Source organism: Carassius gibelio, chromosome A25, assembly GCF_023724105.1.
Source record: "Carassius gibelio isolate Cgi1373 ecotype wild population from Czech Republic chromosome A25, carGib1.2-hapl.c, whole genome shotgun sequence".
NCBI classification, from domain to species: Eukaryota; Metazoa; Chordata; class Actinopteri; order Cypriniformes; family Cyprinidae; genus Carassius; species Carassius gibelio.
This window is the reverse complement of record NC_068395.1, coordinates 1,784,055-1,803,233: the sequence shown is the minus strand read 5'-3', so window position 1 is coordinate 1,803,233 and position 19,179 is coordinate 1,784,055. Positions and strand designations below refer to the sequence as shown.

The 19,179-nt window shown below is 35.7% G+C and overlaps 2 protein-coding genes across 7 annotated transcripts in view; one reads left to right on the top strand and one right to left on the bottom strand.

The window, feature by feature from the left end:
• Nucleotides 1-2,349: 2,349 nt before the first annotated feature.
• On the top strand, nucleotides 2,350-14,021 carry LOC127946970 (acyl-CoA 6-desaturase). 2 transcript variants are annotated; one of them, XM_052543826.1, is made up of 13 exons: nucleotides 2,350-2,512; nucleotides 3,259-3,503; nucleotides 4,575-4,685; nucleotides 6,239-6,436; nucleotides 6,598-6,699; nucleotides 9,448-9,573; nucleotides 9,661-9,721; nucleotides 10,531-10,607; nucleotides 10,707-10,804; nucleotides 12,152-12,248; nucleotides 12,326-12,405; nucleotides 12,482-12,607; nucleotides 13,500-14,021. In XM_052543826.1, the coding sequence occupies exons 2-13, from the start codon at nucleotides 3,297-3,299 to the stop codon at nucleotides 13,549-13,551; spliced, it is 1,335 nt and encodes a 444-aa protein (XP_052399786.1). In that variant the 5' UTR covers nucleotides 2,350-2,512; nucleotides 3,259-3,296; the 3' UTR covers nucleotides 13,552-14,021. The 2 variants fall into 2 exon arrangements, with proteins under 2 accessions (XP_052399786.1, XP_052399787.1); XM_052543827.1 differs by lacking the exon at nucleotides 2,350-2,512 and adding an exon at nucleotides 2,635-2,824.
• The window catches only part of LOC127946969 (epidermal growth factor receptor kinase substrate 8-like protein 2), a 29,465-nt gene continuing 24,152 nt past the window's right edge, over nucleotides 13,867-19,179 (bottom strand). For all 5 annotated transcript variants that reach the window (XM_052543822.1, XM_052543821.1, XM_052543823.1 and 2 more), the window contains 13 exons: nucleotides 19,086-19,150; nucleotides 18,828-18,945; nucleotides 18,611-18,699; nucleotides 18,243-18,317; nucleotides 17,704-17,852; nucleotides 17,331-17,478; nucleotides 17,208-17,242; nucleotides 17,002-17,107; nucleotides 16,699-16,848; nucleotides 16,549-16,597; nucleotides 16,294-16,471; nucleotides 15,232-15,364; nucleotides 13,867-15,148 (listed from right to left, as the gene is read on the bottom strand). In XM_052543822.1, the coding sequence (XP_052399782.1) occupies nucleotides 15,080-15,148; nucleotides 15,232-15,364; nucleotides 16,294-16,471; nucleotides 16,549-16,597; nucleotides 16,699-16,848; nucleotides 17,002-17,107; nucleotides 17,208-17,242; nucleotides 17,331-17,478; nucleotides 17,704-17,852; nucleotides 18,243-18,317; nucleotides 18,611-18,699; nucleotides 18,828-18,945; nucleotides 19,086-19,150 (1,364 nt within the window). In that variant the 3' untranslated portion in view covers nucleotides 13,867-15,079. The remainder of the gene's footprint in view (nucleotides 15,149-15,231; nucleotides 15,365-16,293; nucleotides 16,472-16,548; nucleotides 16,598-16,698; nucleotides 16,849-17,001; nucleotides 17,108-17,207; nucleotides 17,243-17,330; nucleotides 17,479-17,703; nucleotides 17,853-18,242; nucleotides 18,318-18,610; nucleotides 18,700-18,827; nucleotides 18,946-19,085; nucleotides 19,151-19,179) is intronic.

The following is a 19,179-nucleotide window of genomic DNA, read 5'->3' as shown; positions in this document are numbered from 1 at the left end:
TATATATATATATATATATATTAAAAGCTTACATTTCATTTTTATAAAAGAGATATATTGTTATGAAAAACAATACAAATAAGAGACAAAAAAAAGTTGTTTGGTGCTATAAATAAACTGTAGGCACGAATCTAAAGTAAAAATGTTGATGTCAGCAAATCAACTGCAATTCAACTTTCTGCTCTGAATGTGCATAATATCTACACAAAATAAATAAACAAACAAATGTACTGTATTTTAACGGTGGCACAGTGAGGACAAACTGGCGAAGGCTGAGCAAAAACCTAATTTTAGTGAGATGATTCACACTCAGCTGAAAATAACATTCAAAAAAGCTACATCTGAATGAAGTCCACTCATGGACAGGCTTCCAAGTCATACATCGCCTGTTCAAAATGTAATATACTATAAACTATTGACTCATTATATGATTGTTATTAGATTTTTTTTTTTTTTTTTTGGAATAGATTTATGTCATAGATATATGTCTTCTTATTTTGTGTGGTGTTGCATGTACTGAAGTGTCTAAATGACTCTGCCCTATATAAGTGTTTTTCTGCTGAAGTGTTGTTGTAATGCATCAAAGTTCATCCTTGATGTTCCACGGTGTCAGAGCAGCACAAACCCCCGTCGTGCATGGCCAGCTCACTTCATAGACCTCTGAACCTGATGCTGAGTGCTGAGATTCAGGTCAGAAATCAGGCTATACCACCTGCCTTTAAGATTTTCATTCATTATGAGATGATATCCTCATTTGAAATCTTCATATTAATTTTCTAACTCATTCACAACAAAGTCAAGTCATCTTTTATGATGCCTGTCCATTATTAAATGGTGGCAACTCACAAGGTGGGTTTTCCATGAGGTTTTGGTAACATTTATTCATTTTATAACCACATTTCATGTTTTAGGGCTCAAAAAGGATTTTTACTGGGGCAATATAAGTTTAATGATGTTTATGAAGAGCTCAAAACTGGGAGTTGAATCCATTGGAAGTAGTCGGTTTCTTCACAGACTTTTGACTCAATGTTAAAAAGTCACTTTTGTTGTGTTTGAAGGGGATAAACACTTCCTAATTGTGCACAAATTGTACTAAATATCTCCCATCTTCTGCCTGCATGATTTTATGAATTTATGAAGGTCATGGCTGTTGTAACCATTACAACTGTTTTTATGATGTATGCATTATAACCAATAAAATCAATGTCTAAATCACTTTTAGAAATCAGAAAGAAGTCTGCGATTGATTACTTAGTAACCTAGCAATTACGTCTGATAAAAACATTTGATAAAAGAATTGTGATCTAAAGGGAAAGTAAAGCTACAGCCACAAAATGTTATTTTATGCATCTCTGTGCATGCAAATTAGCATTTATGATCATTTAGGCCTAATCATCTTATCTTATTTTATAATAGGCTTTATCAGAGAAAAAAAAAATATTCACAGATGTTAATAAAACTAGTGAATACAAATTGTGATAGATGGTAAAATGCAGCTGTATAGAAAATAAACAGGTTCAGAATAAGGCACTGTTTTCTTTTGCATGGAAAAGTCCAAAGTTTTCATTTGAGATGTTTAACAGTAAGATCGGTCCTGAATGTGTGCTTATATCGCGTGCTAATAACCATAGAGAATTTTTCTTGTCTATGCAAAAGTTTCTTCCCATGCAACCTAATGAATAGTTAAATGTTTCCCCTTCTTTTTAATAAAAAAGTTGTGCGATACCTCTTTTATTTAGCCTTCTCAATGCTACCCTACATCTAATTCCATTCCTTGTAATTTCTATTCTACTCCATCTACGCACCACATCTGTATATACAAATTCTGTCTGTTTCTGTTTATATTTATTAATGTATATTTCTTATTATCTGTGTGTTGTTGTTGTCTAACTGTACTGGAAGCTTCTGTCACCAGAACAACTTCCTTTAATGTATATAATAAAGCTCTTTCTCATTCTGATTCTGATTCTGAATTCATATTGGATCAAATGAATTGGAAGGAACTTAAAATGTACAATATTAGCAACGTTTTGGGCATGACAGTGTTACATATAGTGACTGATGTTCATAAATTATATAATCTTGATGCCAACCTATTAAATAGCTTTTCAATTCAATTTATGTCACTGAAATTTTGCTCACTTTCACTATGCATGGTAATGTACATTTCTTATAAACAATACGAGGTTTTAATGTAGCGTTTTTACATTTTGTTTCAGTTAAAATCACTGATGTTGGTTTAGTATGATGTCATTCTTCCTGCTGGATGTGAGACTCGAACCCAAGTAACTCTTCTTTATCTCCTCCGCGCGCTCCCCTCCCTTCCAAAGTTCTCTCTCTCTTCCTATTGGCTGATCGTCCGCGAGACTGGCGCAGAGACGCGCGCTGATTGGCCGGTGGCACTCGAATGATCAGTTCGGAACTCAGCAGAAGTACAAGTGATGAAGAGTGACGCTTCTCTTTCTCATCACACACTACCATAAGAGTGTGTGATCAAAGTGTCGCAGAGAGGGTGAGTGAATTATTGAATGTTTAACCTAAGTGCGTTTTCTGTCTTTCTTTCTTCTCGTGTATTGTAACAGAAAGGATGCTTACATGCATTGACACGTTCATTTTCTTTGAATGAAAAGAAAAGATGCCTTTTCATTTTCAATGCAATATTTAACAGTTTATTCATCTGAAATGTTCAAATAAGCAGTTCTGAAGATTTAAGAGTTGATTTTTGTTTTGAATGTTAGTTTTCATGGAAATTGAAAAAAAAGAAAAGAAAAAAATGTAACAGATGTGACTTAAAGCAAAGCGAGGAAGCAAGAAAATTTTTTCGGTACGTGTATTTCAGCACGAGCCTTTCTGGGTTCCTTTGCATAATTAATGAGGCTATGTGGGAATTCACTGTTTCATTCCTAAATACAATAATACATTAGGTAATGTTTTTTTTTTTACTTGAACAAAGATGTTTTCAGTGTGGATATCAACTTGTCATCATGCCTGAACATTGGGCTGTGTCTCAAAACCTATGAGAGCTCCCTACCTAGTCAGCTTTTTGTGCATCATTTTTGGAAGTTAGGGATTTTTTTTTATTTATTTATTTTTACAACAATGTAGAATTTTTATTTATGTATTATTATTAAATTGTGCATAATGGCAGAAGTGAACATCAAATGCAATTTGTTGCATGCTTTTTCAAGCGAGTCAAACTGTTCTTAGAAACTTTCATAAAAATTGTGAAATATTTAATTGAGTTAAATGGTCTTACAGTGCAAAGTAAGCATCAGTCAGTCAGCGTTTGATCAGTGATGGGCGGCGGAGGACAGCAGACGGACCGGATCACCGGTACCAACGGGAGGTTGGGCACTTACACCTGGGAGGAGGTGCAGAAACACACGAAGTCTGGAGATCAGTGGATCGTGGTGGAAAGACAGGTTTATAATGTGAGCCAGTGGGTGAAGAGACACCCCGGAGGGCTGAGGATCATCGGACACTATGCTGGAGAAGATGCTACGGTAAAACACTCGACATCAATACATTTACAGTACATTTAACACGGAAGAATTTTATATATATCACATTACTGCACAACAATGGATGTGTCTTGTAGCCTGGTGAGATAGGTACCCTTTTGTTTTCTTTATGGTTAAAAAATTGTGCTAAAATCTTTCTATTATATCTAAGTGTAGACTAGATTACTGCAAAACAGGCTCTAAATCAACCAAGACAACATGTTGTGCATCATGACCCAAAATGCTATATAATGTATACATTTTTACACTCTAATATTGTATAAACAAAAAAAGGCTCATGCACTACTGAGCTGCCTTGACCTTTGGTTAAAATGTTCAATAATATGCCCTTTTCCGCGATGGAATAATAAAAAAATTAATATTGCGAATTTTTATTTCACAATTTGGAATTCTTTCTCCCAATTCTGAAAAAAGAAAAAAATCTGAATAATGAGATATACTTAATAACTCACAATTGAAATTTAATTATGATAATTAACAATTGGGAATGTATAATCTGCAGTTGTGAGGTATAAACTTGAAACCGCGAGAAAAAGGGCTGAATTTCGAAACACAAAATATTGTGATTACCTCTTATATTTTTTTGTTTTGTGGCAAGAAAAAAAAAAAAAAAAACTGAATTTAGAGAAAAAAAGTCAGAATTGTGAGATGCAAACTTAGATTTGTGAGGAAAAAAGTCAAACGTTTACTCAATGGCATGAAACAAAGTCCAAATTATGGGAAAAAAGTTGCAATTCCCGTGCATTCGTTCTGTGGCGGAAATGTGCTTCCATAGATTATGGCCAAACCTACTTTATAAAGTACGTTTGGCTAAGTCAAAACCAAAATTTGTATGCATTATACAAAAAATTCATGAAATTGTGAAAAATTAAGCATACAAATACTAATACGCATAAACATTCAAATATAGTAAATGTAAGAAGCTATGCAGCATGTCTAGGTACTGTACGAGGCTTATTAAAGCAGCTGTTTGTTTCAGTGTTGTTGGGATTGATTCAGATAAGAATAAAATAATGATTATCAGTGTGGTATTTCTTTGATCTGGTGTAACAGGAGGCGTTTACGGCGTTTCATCCAGACCTTCAGCTGGTGAGGAAATACATGAAGCCGCTGTTAATCGGGGAGCTGGAGGCGTCTGAACCCAGTCAAGACTGCCAGAAAAACGTGAGTGTCGAGACATAACCTAAACCTACACAGAATAGATGAATAAAACACGTCATCAGTCCATTTAATATGGATTTTCTTAAAATATCTGGATGATGTATATTAATATGTATGATGAATTACTAGAAAAAGACAAATAAATATTTGAAGTGAGAAATTTTAAGGGTGCCAGTCCTTTGAATATAGAGTAAGGAAGGCGTGCCAAATCTAAAATATTAAAAAAAAAATTATATAGTATTTTTAGTAAATATAGTATTTTGTTTTTTTTAAAACTGGATAATGTGCATCTAATTTAGACAGCAGTTCCGAGTTTTCTGAGTATCACAAATTTGACAATCAAAATGACATCTAGTTGAATTTCCATCAATCTGTTGCCCTTCTGGTTAAGATGCACGCAGTAAATTCAGAATTCAGTTAATGAGCGGGAAACTGGATCACAGGAAGTTGAGTTGAAATTCAAATTTGGATGACGGGAATTTACTGAATTACAATTCAAAGAAGCTTATCAGGTAAAGGATTCTGGGAAATGATTGCATCTTCAAATGCCAAGTCATTTTTAGCTTTTTAACATTTTTAAATAAGTCTGTCAAACAGTCAGTCTTAGTTCAACTGATGAACTTCTCTTTTCTAAAAATGCTTTTTTTTCTTATTTTGTGGTGTTAAATGACATATTATGGCGCGCATGCACACACACACACACACACACACACACATATACAGTATATATTCAGAGTTTATATCTTTAATTAAGATTTTTTTAATCTCAGATTTGTGAGGGGAAAAAAAGAGAATTACAACAAAAAGTCAGAATTATGAGATATTAAGTTTTAAATACTTATTTTTTTTATTATTATTTAGTTGCAGAAATTAGCTTTAATATATACATCTTGTGATTTTCCTTATCTCTACAAGTGTCTTCTTAGTGAATAAATGTTAATGTATTTCATTTTCAATTTAAATTGTGCTTTTTTTATTAAAATTCGACATCATCTTCATGGAAAAGTCCAAAGTTTTTCATTTGAGATGTTTAACAGAAAGAGCAGTCACGAATGTGTGCTTATATCACGTGCTAATAAGAGAATTTTCTTGTCTATGCAAAAAAGTTTCTTCCCATGCAACCTAATGAATAGTTAAATGTTTCCCCTTCTTTTTAATAAAAAGTTGTCCCAGACTGAGGAATTGTATTGCAGTTTAAAAGGCGTTCTCAATTCAATACTGCTGCACAATGGATGCAATCCCAGAAAACAGCTACTGTGTATTTTATGAGTTCTGGGTCATGATCTTCACATCACAGAATGACAGTCAGACGGTAATTCCTCTTCCCAGACACCCAAATAACAGCTTGTTGGCTTATGTAAGTGTGACATTAAAGCACAAAAAGCAATGAACCGCTCAGATTAACCTTTGTCCGAAGACACCAGTCACACAATTCAGCTTTCACTCCTCTACATTCACGCCCTAAAAATTCAGGTCATGCATCACTTCTGCATTTAAATGCGATTGTGCCCATAGAGGACTGTATTTGTTGTGATGTCACCTTCGTTTTCTCTCAGGCTGCTCTTGTGGAGGATTTCCGAGCCCTTCGCGAGCGTCTGGAGGCTGAGGGGTGTTTTAAAACCCAGCCCCTGTTTTTCATCCTGCATCTGGGTCACATCCTGCTCCTGGAGGTCATCGCCCTGATGCTGGTGTGGCACTTTGGAACCGGCTGGATCAACACGGCCGTCGTTGCTGTTTTAATGGCTACCGCACAGGTATAATGGACATGTTTCATATAATCGCGATGATGTTTAAAAAGAGCAGCAGAACTGGTAACCAAAATCCAACGAGGAGGATTTTTTTCTTGTAAAGAGACTCAATCTTGATGCAAAAATACACTGAATGATCATTTTTTTTGTTTGTTTTATGTCTACAGTCGCAGGCTGGATGGCTGCAGCATGACTTCGGTCATCTGTCCGTGTGTAAAACCTCTCGGTGGAATCACTTAGTGCACAAATTTGTCATCGGACACCTGAAGGTACCAACATATCCTGCCCAGTCTTCACTATAAGAAATGATCTCCCAGTTTCACAGACAAGGCTTAAGCCTAGTCCTAGACTAAAATGCATGCCTGGGCTGTTTTTACTGAAAGGAAACTGGACTGACCGATCGTTAAAATATATCAGTTCCATTGTTTCGTCTCAAGATGCACATCAGAATTTTTTTTCTTAGGCACGATAATAAAACTACTTAAATGTCCCAATTGAACTATGGACTAATCCTGGCTTAATCTAAACCTTGACCGCGAAACCAGACATCTGTTCATTTTTAAACCTGTAGCGAAAAAAGCCAAAGATATCCATTTATAGCCATGTTAAAAAAGCTAAATTTCAAACAATGGTACCCACCTGGAAAAGAATGCAGGGTTTTGAGCCATTGTTTTAAAAATCTGACTTCACACAGTGTTTCGAAACGTTGGTGCAAAACAGTAAAAGAAGCTGCGAAACAAAGACATCTGTTTATAATGCCGTCTCGCTTTTTTTTTAAAGCAAAATCTAGAAACGTCAAACAAAAGTATCCACCTGGAAAAAAAAGGTAGAGGTTAGAGAGGCCTTTTAAAAGTTTAACTTAACACAGCAACTTAAAATCTCGTCACGAGTTATTAAAAAAACGATTTCAATGACATTGAGTCATTACGGTGTGTTTTGCATTTGTAAAATCAAAAATGCAAAATCCTGAACAGTTAGTATTCACCTGGAAAAGGAGGCAGAATTTTGAGATGCAGTTTATGAGATGAGAGAGACACTGAAAAGACAAACCAATTACATCTGTTCATAACGATGGTATCCCGGTATTAAAAAGCAGAAACGCGTCAAGGCAAACACTAGCATGCACCTGGACAAGAAGGCTGAGTTTCGAGACACAAGTTTTTAAAAGTTGAAAAAGTTAAAAACACAGCGGGAGACATACAAAGACATTAGGGCTGTGAATCTTTGCAAGGCAGCGATTCGATTCGATTACGATTCATAGGTTTTCGATTCGATTCAATTATAATTATATTATTAATTATAATTATATTAATAATATTAATTATATAATTATAATTATTTTTTATTTTTTTTACAAGGAATTATCTTCTTTTTTTAATTACTTTTAATTAGCTGTAATAAATCGAATACACTGCTGGACAATAATCAATCATTTGTAATCGATATTTTTGTCGTAATGGCAATTTTATGATTGTTTTATATTCTAGGCTACATTTAATTAGCAATTATTTAAATTTTCTGCACAGAATAAGGTAGAAAATATACTTTATAGTTTCTGTACTGTAATAAATGTCAATTAGCACTGCATCATTCATAAATTGTTTGTGGTTTTTTTTTTTTTGTTTCATCAGTTCATTCTGCTTTTATTCAGTTTAGCTGCAGATATAGCCTGGCGCGTCTATGAAGGCGGGATCGCTTCTCTTTCAGTGTGAAAACGTCTTCATCTCTATTTTAACTTTTCCTCTCCATCAGCGAATGATTCTGAGAGAAAACGGGCCAGATGTCTGTTTGCTAATGAAACAAACGCTACTTTCATTTATCTGATTATCAGATAAACCTCGCGCTCTTATTTCAAGGTCGTTGTTAATGCTGTGGTTAATTTTAAAAGTTTCCTTCGTATATTCGGTTCATCCGCATTGTTTAAAAACATTTATCATTCAATGGATCTGTGCGTATGATTTAGACACTTACATTTCTACTCCGTCCATGCAATAAATACAGCTTTCGACGGCTCCGGTAACTCCGTCGGTAAGATGCAGAGAGCCATTGACAAACTACAGAAAAGTAAAACTACTTCACGTTAGCATTACTGGCCACGAATCCTAGAGATCACACGTCAGCTGCGTCAGAGACGAACGGAGCGCGTGAAGGACAGATAAGAGGCACGATTCACGAACACTCTTCAAGGTCTCCATTAATTCGTGCGTGTAGTAATTTAATGTGTTTACATTTTGAAAGCATTGAATCGCTATAGAAATCGCGATTCATTCGATTCTTAGCATTTTGAATCGATTACTGTCCAAGATCGGCGATTCACGATTCAAAAATCATGTTTCAAGATCGATGCATATGAATCGACAGGGTTTGTAATCGATGCATCGAGAAAACGAGTGAATCGTTACATCCCGAAAAGACATCCATCTAGTGCAAGTTTACATAGACAACTATTACAAATCAGCGCAGTGAAGACAAAGCTAAAACACGTTCTGTGTGGACCACTTTTACAAACAGTTTCAGTTTAGGCTTTAGCGTATCAGCAATTGTAATCTGTTTTTTTTGTTTTGTTTTTTTTGCAAAGTCATCCTAGCAGATGTAGGTAATGTGATAGTAGCTCGACTTCATCCAGGATGTACAGTATAAACATGATTCATTTGTTTGAAAGAGGTGTTGTGCGACGTGTATTTTTTCCACACTGTGCCTTGTCTTTTTCAACAGAGATATGATGTAACTTCTCTACACAAAACTGGACTTGTAAACAATATGTTCAAAAAGATAAATATATATGTAAATATGATTAGCTCAATACCAAAAAAATAAAAATCTGATTACTCTGCATTTGGATACAGTTTGCCACATTGTTAGCTTAGCATCATGCTAATGACCATGTGCTGTCGCATGAGGAGTGCTGTTTGTATGGCCATGAAAGTTGCTACATATAAAACATCTAAATTTGTACGAGTTTCAGTTGGAGACCTGTTTCGGTCTGTTTGTGTGTCTGATGTTTCGGTGTTCCTCAGGGAGCGTCTGCGTGCTGGTGGAACCATCGCCACTTCCAGCATCACGCTAAACCCAATGTCTTCAAGAAGGACCCGGATGTCAACATGCTCAACGCGTTTGTGGTGGGAAAAGTGCAGCCTGTGGAGGTACAAACACACTATCCACATGATTCATGCATGAAGAAAATACCTGATCGGGTCTGATTTGACTCTTTCTGTCTGTGTTTACTACAGTACGGCATTAAAAAGATCAAGCATCTGCCTTACAACCATCAGCACAAGTACTTCTTCTTCAGTAAGTCGGTTTATGGCTACAGGGATGTTTACCAGATTCCTACTGGAATGTATATCTTAATTTATATCATAACGGATCCTAATGAAAATTAATAACAATCAGATAAGATCTTCTTGATAAACTGAAGGTTTTCTGATTTGTACAGTTTGTTTTGAATGCATGTTTTCGTTTGCTTAATCCTCTATTAAACAAATATTGCTTAATTTTCATATAATTTATAATAATATAAATGTACCATTTATGAATAGAAAGTTTCATTTATGTAGAATTTACATAATATAATATAATATATTTTTTTATATATAAGTGGCATTTTATTTCTATATTATTAAATATGTTATTTAAAAATATTAATATATAATAATAATATTAAATTGCCCACAAACATATATATATAAATTCACAGTGACCCAACAGAGCTGTACATAAAATTTGTAATACATTAAAATATACTGTAATATATATACACATACATACGTACATATATAAATTAAATTAAATTAATGCATTTAGCTGACTTACAGTGCATTCAGGCTATCAATTTTTACCTATCATATATATATATATATATATATTCAATAAAAATGTTAAATATAAATAATATCATATTGAACATATTCACCAAACTAAAAATGTTTTGTCATATATTAAACATTTGGCAATATGTTATCATTAAAATAAATATTAAATATTAAAATAAGCTTTAAATGCCTGTTTATGTGCAGATTATGATTTTCACTCAAAATATCTCCATCCTGTATGACGACCATGCTTGAGGTTTAACACATTTTTCTGTCGTTGTTTCTCAGTTGGACCGCCTTTGCTCATTCCAGTTTATTTCCAGTTCCAGATCTTTCACAATATGATCTTACATGGTCTTTGGGTGGTAGGTTTGGCTCTTGCCGTGTTAATGCAGCTGAATGTGATTTTACAGCACTTTCTCGTCCTTATCTTATCTTATCTCTTCTCGTCATATCTCTTTTAGGACCTCGCGTGGTGTATAAGTTACTACGTTCGATACTTCCTGTGTTACACACAGTTCTACGGAGTCTTTTGGGCGGTGATTCTGTTTAATTTCGTAAGGTAAAACAATCATTTCATCTACAACTTCTGCTTAAAATAAATTTAATTCCAATGTAATATTCCAAATGCATTCTCATTGGCTGAGAAGCAAAATACAACCACTTATAAAAAAATAACCATATATATTAGTTATTTGGACATTTACCACATAAGTATTTTTGGAAATGCCTTGGTATTGGAATATACGAAATAAGTCTACGGTTTTATTTTTACACACTGCTTTGTTTGTGCCAGAGAGAGAGAGCGGTGTGGGCGTGTCCTTCACTCATCACTCTCTCATTGTCTGACTGCTCTAGTCTCCGCCCCCTCTCCTCCTGCACCAATCAGAACGCTGGAGCATTGATTGCTCACAGCTGCTGGTGTGTAAGAGATCATAAAGCTGGCTCAGTGTTCCTCTGCTCTGTTTTTTGACACCTATACCAAAAGTTTCCATGACAAATTGATTTCAACAGACATTAATGGAGACTTTAACTAGCTGATAAAGCGTGTGTAATCTAGTGCATATCTACATCTAAGTGCTCCTCGTTAGTGTTATTTTTAGTGCATTAACTAAAAATTGCACTGACCAAAATGTAATCACAATAAAAGATGTAAAAAAAAATTGAAATCAGTGTTTGCACAGTTGACATCTTTACCTGTTGTAGTTTATCCCATTTGTGTGCACCAAATAGACATTATCAAAATGCATCCTAAGAGAAGGGTTAGTTAAACATTACAGTCTCTACCGAACTCTTTCAGTCACAACTGAATATTTCTGGTTGCCAAAATGTTGGTGCATCACTAATTTCCACATTATATCTTCTTTAAATGTTCTGCTGATTTCCTCATGTTTTAAATAAATATGTAAAATTGGGTAAAAACTACCCATATATCAAATTACCAACAGATACCCCCCCAAAAAAGACTAAAGTATTTATTTTGAGAGAGAATATGTTGATTTGTATAAGAGCAGTATCATGTGAAGTGCTTTGATGCTATCAAAGCCAGTCAATTAGTGTATGTTTACATGCCCTGCTCATTTCTGTCAATGGAAATGAATTCAATCTGATTTCAGATTCAGAAAGTCCCAAAACACCTCCCCCCCCCACACACAATCTGATCAATTTCATTTGGTTTAAGCTCAATTGCATTGATTGAGGTGTTTGCAAGAAGGCTTTTCAATCTGATTGAGCCGTCAATCCATTTATCAACATTATTAGGTTACATGTAAACATAGCTAATGGTTACCTCGCCACCAATTGCTTTGGGTGACCTACAGTTGATATTGTATTTTAGTGTAACACAATGTAATCGTGAGATCCTGGTTAGGGTACAGTCACATGATTGTGGTGTTCCTGTGGGCCGCAGGTTCATGGAGAGTCACTGGTTTGTTTGGGTGACCCAGATGAGCCACATCCCCATGAACATCGACTACGAGAAGCACCAAGACTGGCTGAGCATGCAGGTGAATTCTGAGCCGTCACAGTCTCACTGGGTTTAAGTCATTCTTCCATACCCATTCTATCTATTTCTTTCATCTAGTTGGTTGCAACCTGTAACATCGAGCAATCCCCCTTCAACGACTGGTTCAGCGGACACCTCAACTTTCAGATCGAGCACCAGTAAGAAATACAAAAGTGTGAAAATGGCTTCAGTTTATCTTTGGCATTTCACAACTCTGCCTTGTTATTGTCCCAGTCTCTTTCCCACAATGCCTCGGCACAATTACTGGCGCGCCGCTCCACACGTGCGAGCGTTGTGTGACAAATACGGAGTCAAGTACCACGAGAAGACCTTGTACGGGGCCTTTGCGGACATCATCAGGTATGATGCACACCTAAAATCTCACGGCTTCACCTTCAAAATTAGCTTTTGCTCTGAACCTTTCCTTAAATGAAACAACATTGACCACAAATCTAACAGTCTGCCTTGGTTGGGGTCAGTTCGGCCAACAATAAATTTTTCAAACTGCTGTTTATACCGGTTTATTTTTTCATTAAATTTGGTGAAAATTTCTCATTTAGGGACATGGATGTGGATGCAAAGTTTTAACGGATGTATTTTAGAAAGGCTGCACAAATTTTATGACTTTTTATGAACGGATTATGACTATGCTTTATTGTGATTTTTAAATGGTTTTAATATTTTGTGTAGCCTTAGAAAACAGTCTTGTAATGCTTTTCATGGATTCTTATCCGTGGAATGCACCACTTTTGGTATTTTGCTGGTTAACTGACACGGACGAAATGCAATCAAAGCTTTTTTTTTTTATAATGTACTCTAATCAGACTCGTTACAGCCCTACTTTATTTACAAATGCATAGAAACCAATGTGGCTCACTTTTATCCCAAACATTCACTACCGTAAATATATCAAAACTTAATATTTTATTAGTAATATGCATTGCTAAGAATTAATCTGGACAACTTTAAAGATGATTTTCTAACTATTTAGATTTTTTTGCACGCTCAGATTCCAGATTTTCAAATAGTTGCATCTCTGCAAAATATTGTCCTCCTAGCAAACTTAACATCAATGGAAAGATAATTTATTCAGCTTTCAGATTATGCATAAATCTAAATTTAGAAAAATTGACAATTAAGATTGGTTTTGTGGTCCAGGGCCACATTTATGAAGGATCTGTACTTATTTATATTTTGTGTGCATATCCTGGCAGATGTTTCAGCTCTAACTGTTCCTTTACTCTTCTCTCAGGTCTTTGGAAAAATCTGGAGAACTCTGGCTGGATGCGTACCTCAACAAATAAAACCTCACTTCTGTTTGCATTTAAAAAATAAATAAAAAAACTGAGCAGAATCCACCAATCAGAGACAGCGTGTCGCAGACTTGACATTAAAAAGTGTAACTAAAAGACCAGTCAATCAGATTGCTAAAATGATGCATAGCACTTTTGTTTTTGATATTTAAAGGGTAATTGTGGCACTTTGAATGTGTTTCAAGAGAGATAAAGAAAGTATCTGAAGGTACATGAATGTGCATGATCGTGCCTGAAAGTCACGCCGAGATTTAGATTTAGAATAGTTTCTAGATGCATTGAATATTTCAAGGATAATTTCTGAGGTACCATTTTTTAGCAGTCACTTTATTTCTTAAATTTACAATACAGTGATTTTGTTTTTATAAATAACATTTGGAGAAACTAGCTGGATAATACTAAGAGGTTGTACTTCTGGTTTTATATGACATGATTTCACCAATTAAACTGATTCAACCTCATCTGTGTGTTTTTAAAGCGTCTCAATTGTGACTGAACTACATACTGAAGGATCAAAATCTCTACATGCCCTTTATACAAATTAAAACACTTGTTGCGTGTTGACAAAGGAAAGAAGTGCATGAAATCCAGCTGATAAATCTACTGTTCTCGCGTCATTCATTCGTCACAACGATCAGCATCAGAACGTGTGATGAGACTGAATTTAGCACATTATTTACATGTCACAGATGCAATCATACATCACACCCCAGAAAACAATCACTGCGCTCAATCTGATGGACACGGGTGAATCTCATGGACATGTACAGGTCACATTTAACCACAAGATCACAAGAAATATGTATATTTTGCTAAATATACATTACATTTTTTGACTTTCACCTCAACTTAAAAAATGTTTTGAGTTTTTTTGAATTGTAAAACATGAATGACAGTAATTGTATTGCTTTTCATTTATACTGATATTCTTTATGTATTTTTGAACGAATCATCAAGAATTACAAAATTACAAATACTTTGAGAAATTGACAAAAATGATGCAAAAATGTTAATGATCCTAAAATAGTCTATTTCTATAATAGTCCTTTTGTTTTTTAGGTGAAAAGCCAATGCACTGATATTTATTTATACTGATTTTTACTTGTTTTTATTTTTTTTTATGATTCATTGCCTAAAATTTTTACTTTCAGCAATGGTGGTTAAAATTACAAATTCAAAAATATTCAAACAAATTTTATCATAGCCGAATATTTTCTTATAATTTTGAAGTGTGACCCGTACATGTTTTCACGAGTCTCACCGATATATTGTTTCCATGCAATAGAGAGCCGTATAAGCTTACAAATATTTTCCAGCATGAACAAGATAATGTGTGTGGATAAATCACAATAAGGTCCGTACATACACTTATAATAAAAAGCACCAGGAATAAATATACAATTAGAAAAGATATTGGATTAGACATTTGGTCGACGATGTGGCTGAATCTATAGCATCTAACTTCATTGGTGGGTTTGGTTGATGGTTACTGTTGCCAGGTGACTGTTTGATTGACAGTTCAGGCAGATGCAATTTTCTCTTGCTGTTTATTCAGAATCTCCTGCAGTTCTGTATCTCCTCGACTCTTCTGATGGAGGGAGAAAGGCCAGATGAGAAGAGTTGTGTGGTGTTTAGCAGTACATGTATCATTGTGTATGAAGTGCTTCTGACCTCTAGCTGTGCTTTCTGGACGGTGACCTGGCTGTAGACGCGAGATCCCTCGTCTCCACACACGGTCTTCAGGTTCTCTTTATTCAGAGAGAAGAGCTGAGAGCCGGTCAGGATTCCCAGACGCTCCACCGTCCTGACAGACAGAGGCATTATTATTTCTCAACTTAATTATAAAACTTTTATAAAGATCTCGTGAAATCAAACTGCTTCAATTAGCGAAAGCAAAGTAAAGCTGTCAAATGTGTTGTTGTGTTTTAGGCTGTGACAAACTAAAGGTTATTGGGTAGAGTTAAAAAAGGAACCAACCCTTCAATATTTCCCGATGCAGCTTCTGATTTCAATGAGAAACGTTCCAATGAAAAAAGATGCACCTGATGCATCATGGGATCTTTTTTTTGGTTATTCTAATTCGTTTACTATAGTTTAAGTTTTGAAGTTTAAAAGCTTTAATTAGCTCTTATTAAATATAAAAATATTACAATTTAATATTGAAAAATATTTATTAAAAATATAGTTTAGAAGGCATAAAGTGTTCTCAGGGGAAAAAAACATTTTATTTTAGTTTAATATTTCATTTTAGGATTAATGAATTTTAGAAAAAAAATTATAATAATGTCATTTTAGTAAATTTTTCTTAGTTATATAAATGTGTGTGTGTGTGTGTGTATATGTATGTATGTATATGTATGTATGTATTCTCATTGTTAAGAAGCCTTAATGATTTTTCAGTAATGAAATGTTTCATAGTTAAGAAGGCTTGATGAATTCTAAGTAAAAAAATAATAATAATTTTATAAAAAAATATTCTAGAAAGACTGAGTTCTCAGTAAATACATTCTTTTTATTTGATTTTATCTTTGCTTCTGTTTTCAAAAGATCTCTTAATTTGAAATCATCTTTACTGAGTTCTCTGTAAAAAAAAAAAATATATATATATATATATATATATATATATATATATATATATATATATATATATATATATATATATATATATATATATATATATATAACATTAGGAGACTCAAGGAGTACACTGTAAAAGCTATAGACTTGACTCACGGTTTGGAGAAGCCCTTGGCATTGAGCCAGGCGCTGACCTCGGCCGGGTTGGAGTCAAAGGTCAGCGGGACAGCAGACTGACGCACCACTTTAAAGTTCCTCGCAGGCTGTTGAACCTTATTACCAGTGATCAACATGAGCAGCTCATCGTTCACTTTGTCCATCTGCTGAGAGTGACCTGAGAACAGTGATGGAGAAACACGTCAAATACACACTTTCAGAGCTTTTCTTCTGGTCGCATTTGTCAAAACTCACCGTCTTTGTCACTGCCCAGTGTACCGGAGGGCGACTGTCCTCGGTATGACTGCATGAGAGTGGCAGCAAAACAAAATCATGATGCATTAGTATTTTTAATGATCGAAAATGTCTTGTTTTTCTGCTGCTTTAGTGTGTACATGTGTTTACCGGACTATAGGCTGTTCCTGGACTGTATGGCGGGTCGATTAAAGCATGAGGATCCTCAAGTTTCACCACATCCAGGATATTATAGGGCACATATCCTGCCTGTCCACTCCGGTTCCTCAACTTCCACCACTGCTTATCATCCTCCAACACCTTAAAACACACAGTGGCTAGTTCCTTCTTTCATAACACAACTGGTATTGCACTTAATTTTGCAAGGTGCTTTTTATCAAAGACTGTAATCTCATTGCTGTCTTTGAGAAGATGTTAAAAGTGATTTATTTTTATTTTTTTCATTCTTCATACCTCCAGAACTTCATCCTGAAGCACCGACAGCTCGTTTGCATTTCGTGCCACAAAGTGGTAGCGGATCTTTGCATACTTGCGAGAAGCAGGAGGCGTCGAGAAAGACCTGGAAAAAAAAACATGAGCAGCCAAAAAATAAAGGATTTTAATCTTTTTTTCCTACAGTTCAAAACCTCAAAGTTACTCAGATCTGACCACTCACTCACCCGTTTGAAGAGATCGATGACTGTGATCCGAAGAACTGACATGGAAAAGAGAGAAGAGATGAAATGCATTTAATACAGAGAAGAGATTTTCACACACAGGAGATCGTGACTCATCTCTCTCACCTCTTTCGGTCTGTATTCTGTCTTCACCGGTGCGCCGGCGCTCTCCGTCTCCCACGAGGACGACCGGAATAGTTCAACCGGAGGCTCCCAGCCGTTCCGGAACTTTGGGACATACAGAGGAGCGCACTGATCTTTCGGCCAATCAGCTCTAAGATACACAAAGACACGCCCAGAATTAAACAACATGGTAAAGCATGCCATGACCGATGCTTATTAAGAGAATTTATCGATATCCTGTTTGTTTAAGAGAATTTTGGGATTCCCGAGAGGCAACGATCATCATCTGACACAGAGAAAGAAAGCAAGCATTGGCCGATTACGCAGCTCGATGTTTCACCACTAACACACACATCCACAGCGGCTGAATCATCACCTGGGCCGTGTCCAGCCGTCTCCCAGCAGCTCAAAGATGGTAATCTCTTTTGGAGTCAGGTGTCCTCTGAGGAAGTCCACTGTGTCTCGGGACAGGTGAGGAGAGATGACCACACGCGGCAGCTCAGGACTGCCACAACTGTGCAGTATCTGAATACACAGACAAACGTGTTTTTGTAATCGAGAGCTGTGTACAAAGTGTACGCATTATCATTGGATGAGCCATTGCAAAATAACTGTTATACACCATTGCATTCTGTTATTATACCAAACAGGATGCTGATTATTAATATTATTATCACTTCTACTACTAATATATATTTCTTGGTGGAACAAATTATTGTGCTACTATCATTTACAAGGGCATTTTGTTGCCAGTGTTTATTTATTTACCTTTAACTTTACTATTAAATCCCAAAAGTTGTCTTTTAGTGGTGATATTAGCATTTTTTTAGTCTGATGGTTGAACTCTATTCCTATATTTCTGTTCCGTAATAAACCAATAGAGGTTTTGTTTTGTGCACGCGCTCAGTTCCTCACCAGTTCTAGAGGTCCAAACAGGAAGTGCACGAGCTCTGCAGCGCTGGGGTTCTGGATGTGTTTCTTCAGTTTGGCCTGTAGAGGGCGCACACAGACCAACACTTCACTCACTCACGCTCTCATGAAGCAGAGCAGAATTCATTTGTGTATTCTATTCAGAAAACAAGCCTTATGAACTAAAAACAACATTTTGAAACTTGCTCTTGCTTCGTTCAGTGTGTTGTAACGTTTGTTTCAAAAGTTTGAATTCGAGTGCACACATACCTGATGATATTAAACCGCAGCCGTTCTGCATGAGTTAAAGCATTGTGTATTTATATTTAAGGGCGTTTTCAGTTTAGAAAGCATCAGAAGAGAGTGAAACCCACCAGCAGATTGAAAGAGAGTTTCAGCTTCTGAAGACAGTCGATAAACTCGCCTTCTGATGGAGGTTTAGCTCGTAGCGTTAGCATTCCCTCTGAAACACACACGACAATCATGTTTGTTCAGCGAAGATATTTATTGTTTTCCCAAGTATAAATTAGCTAATAAGTGATTATATTGAGGGAATAAATGAAAGGTGTTTTAAATCAAATGCATGTGTACCTGCAGGGCCTCTTTTCTTGTTTTTCTTGCGCTGGTTAAGTTGCGCAAAAGCCTCTGCCACTTTATGAAGACGTGCAACGAAGATCTCGATGTCGTCTAGAGCGCAGTTCAGGATTTGCTTAATGACAAACACAGAGTGAAAACGCACAACCTGAGTTACAGCATTACACATGGTCTGATGTACTAACCACAAATCTGATACACTCAATGCTGTGTGTGTGTGTGTGTGCAGATATCCAGTGTTATCCAGGCACTCACCACGTCCTTCTCGATCCGCTGGGCCAGTTTCATATTGGACTCAGGGTCCTGCATCGACAATTCATCTGGGACAAATACACAGAGTGTTTAAGAT

Coding starts and splice junctions, on each gene's coding strand:
- LOC127946970 (XM_052543826.1), top strand. CDS start 3,297: ATGGGCGGCGGAGGACAGCAGACGGACCGGATCACCGGTACCAACGGG. Junction 6,437..6,597: donor TTTTAATGGCTACCGCACAG/GTATAATGGACA, acceptor TTATGTCTACAG/TCGCAGGCTGGATGGCTGCA. Junction 6,700..9,447: donor TTGTCATCGGACACCTGAAG/GTACCAACATAT, acceptor GGTGTTCCTCAG/GGAGCGTCTGCGTGCTGGTG.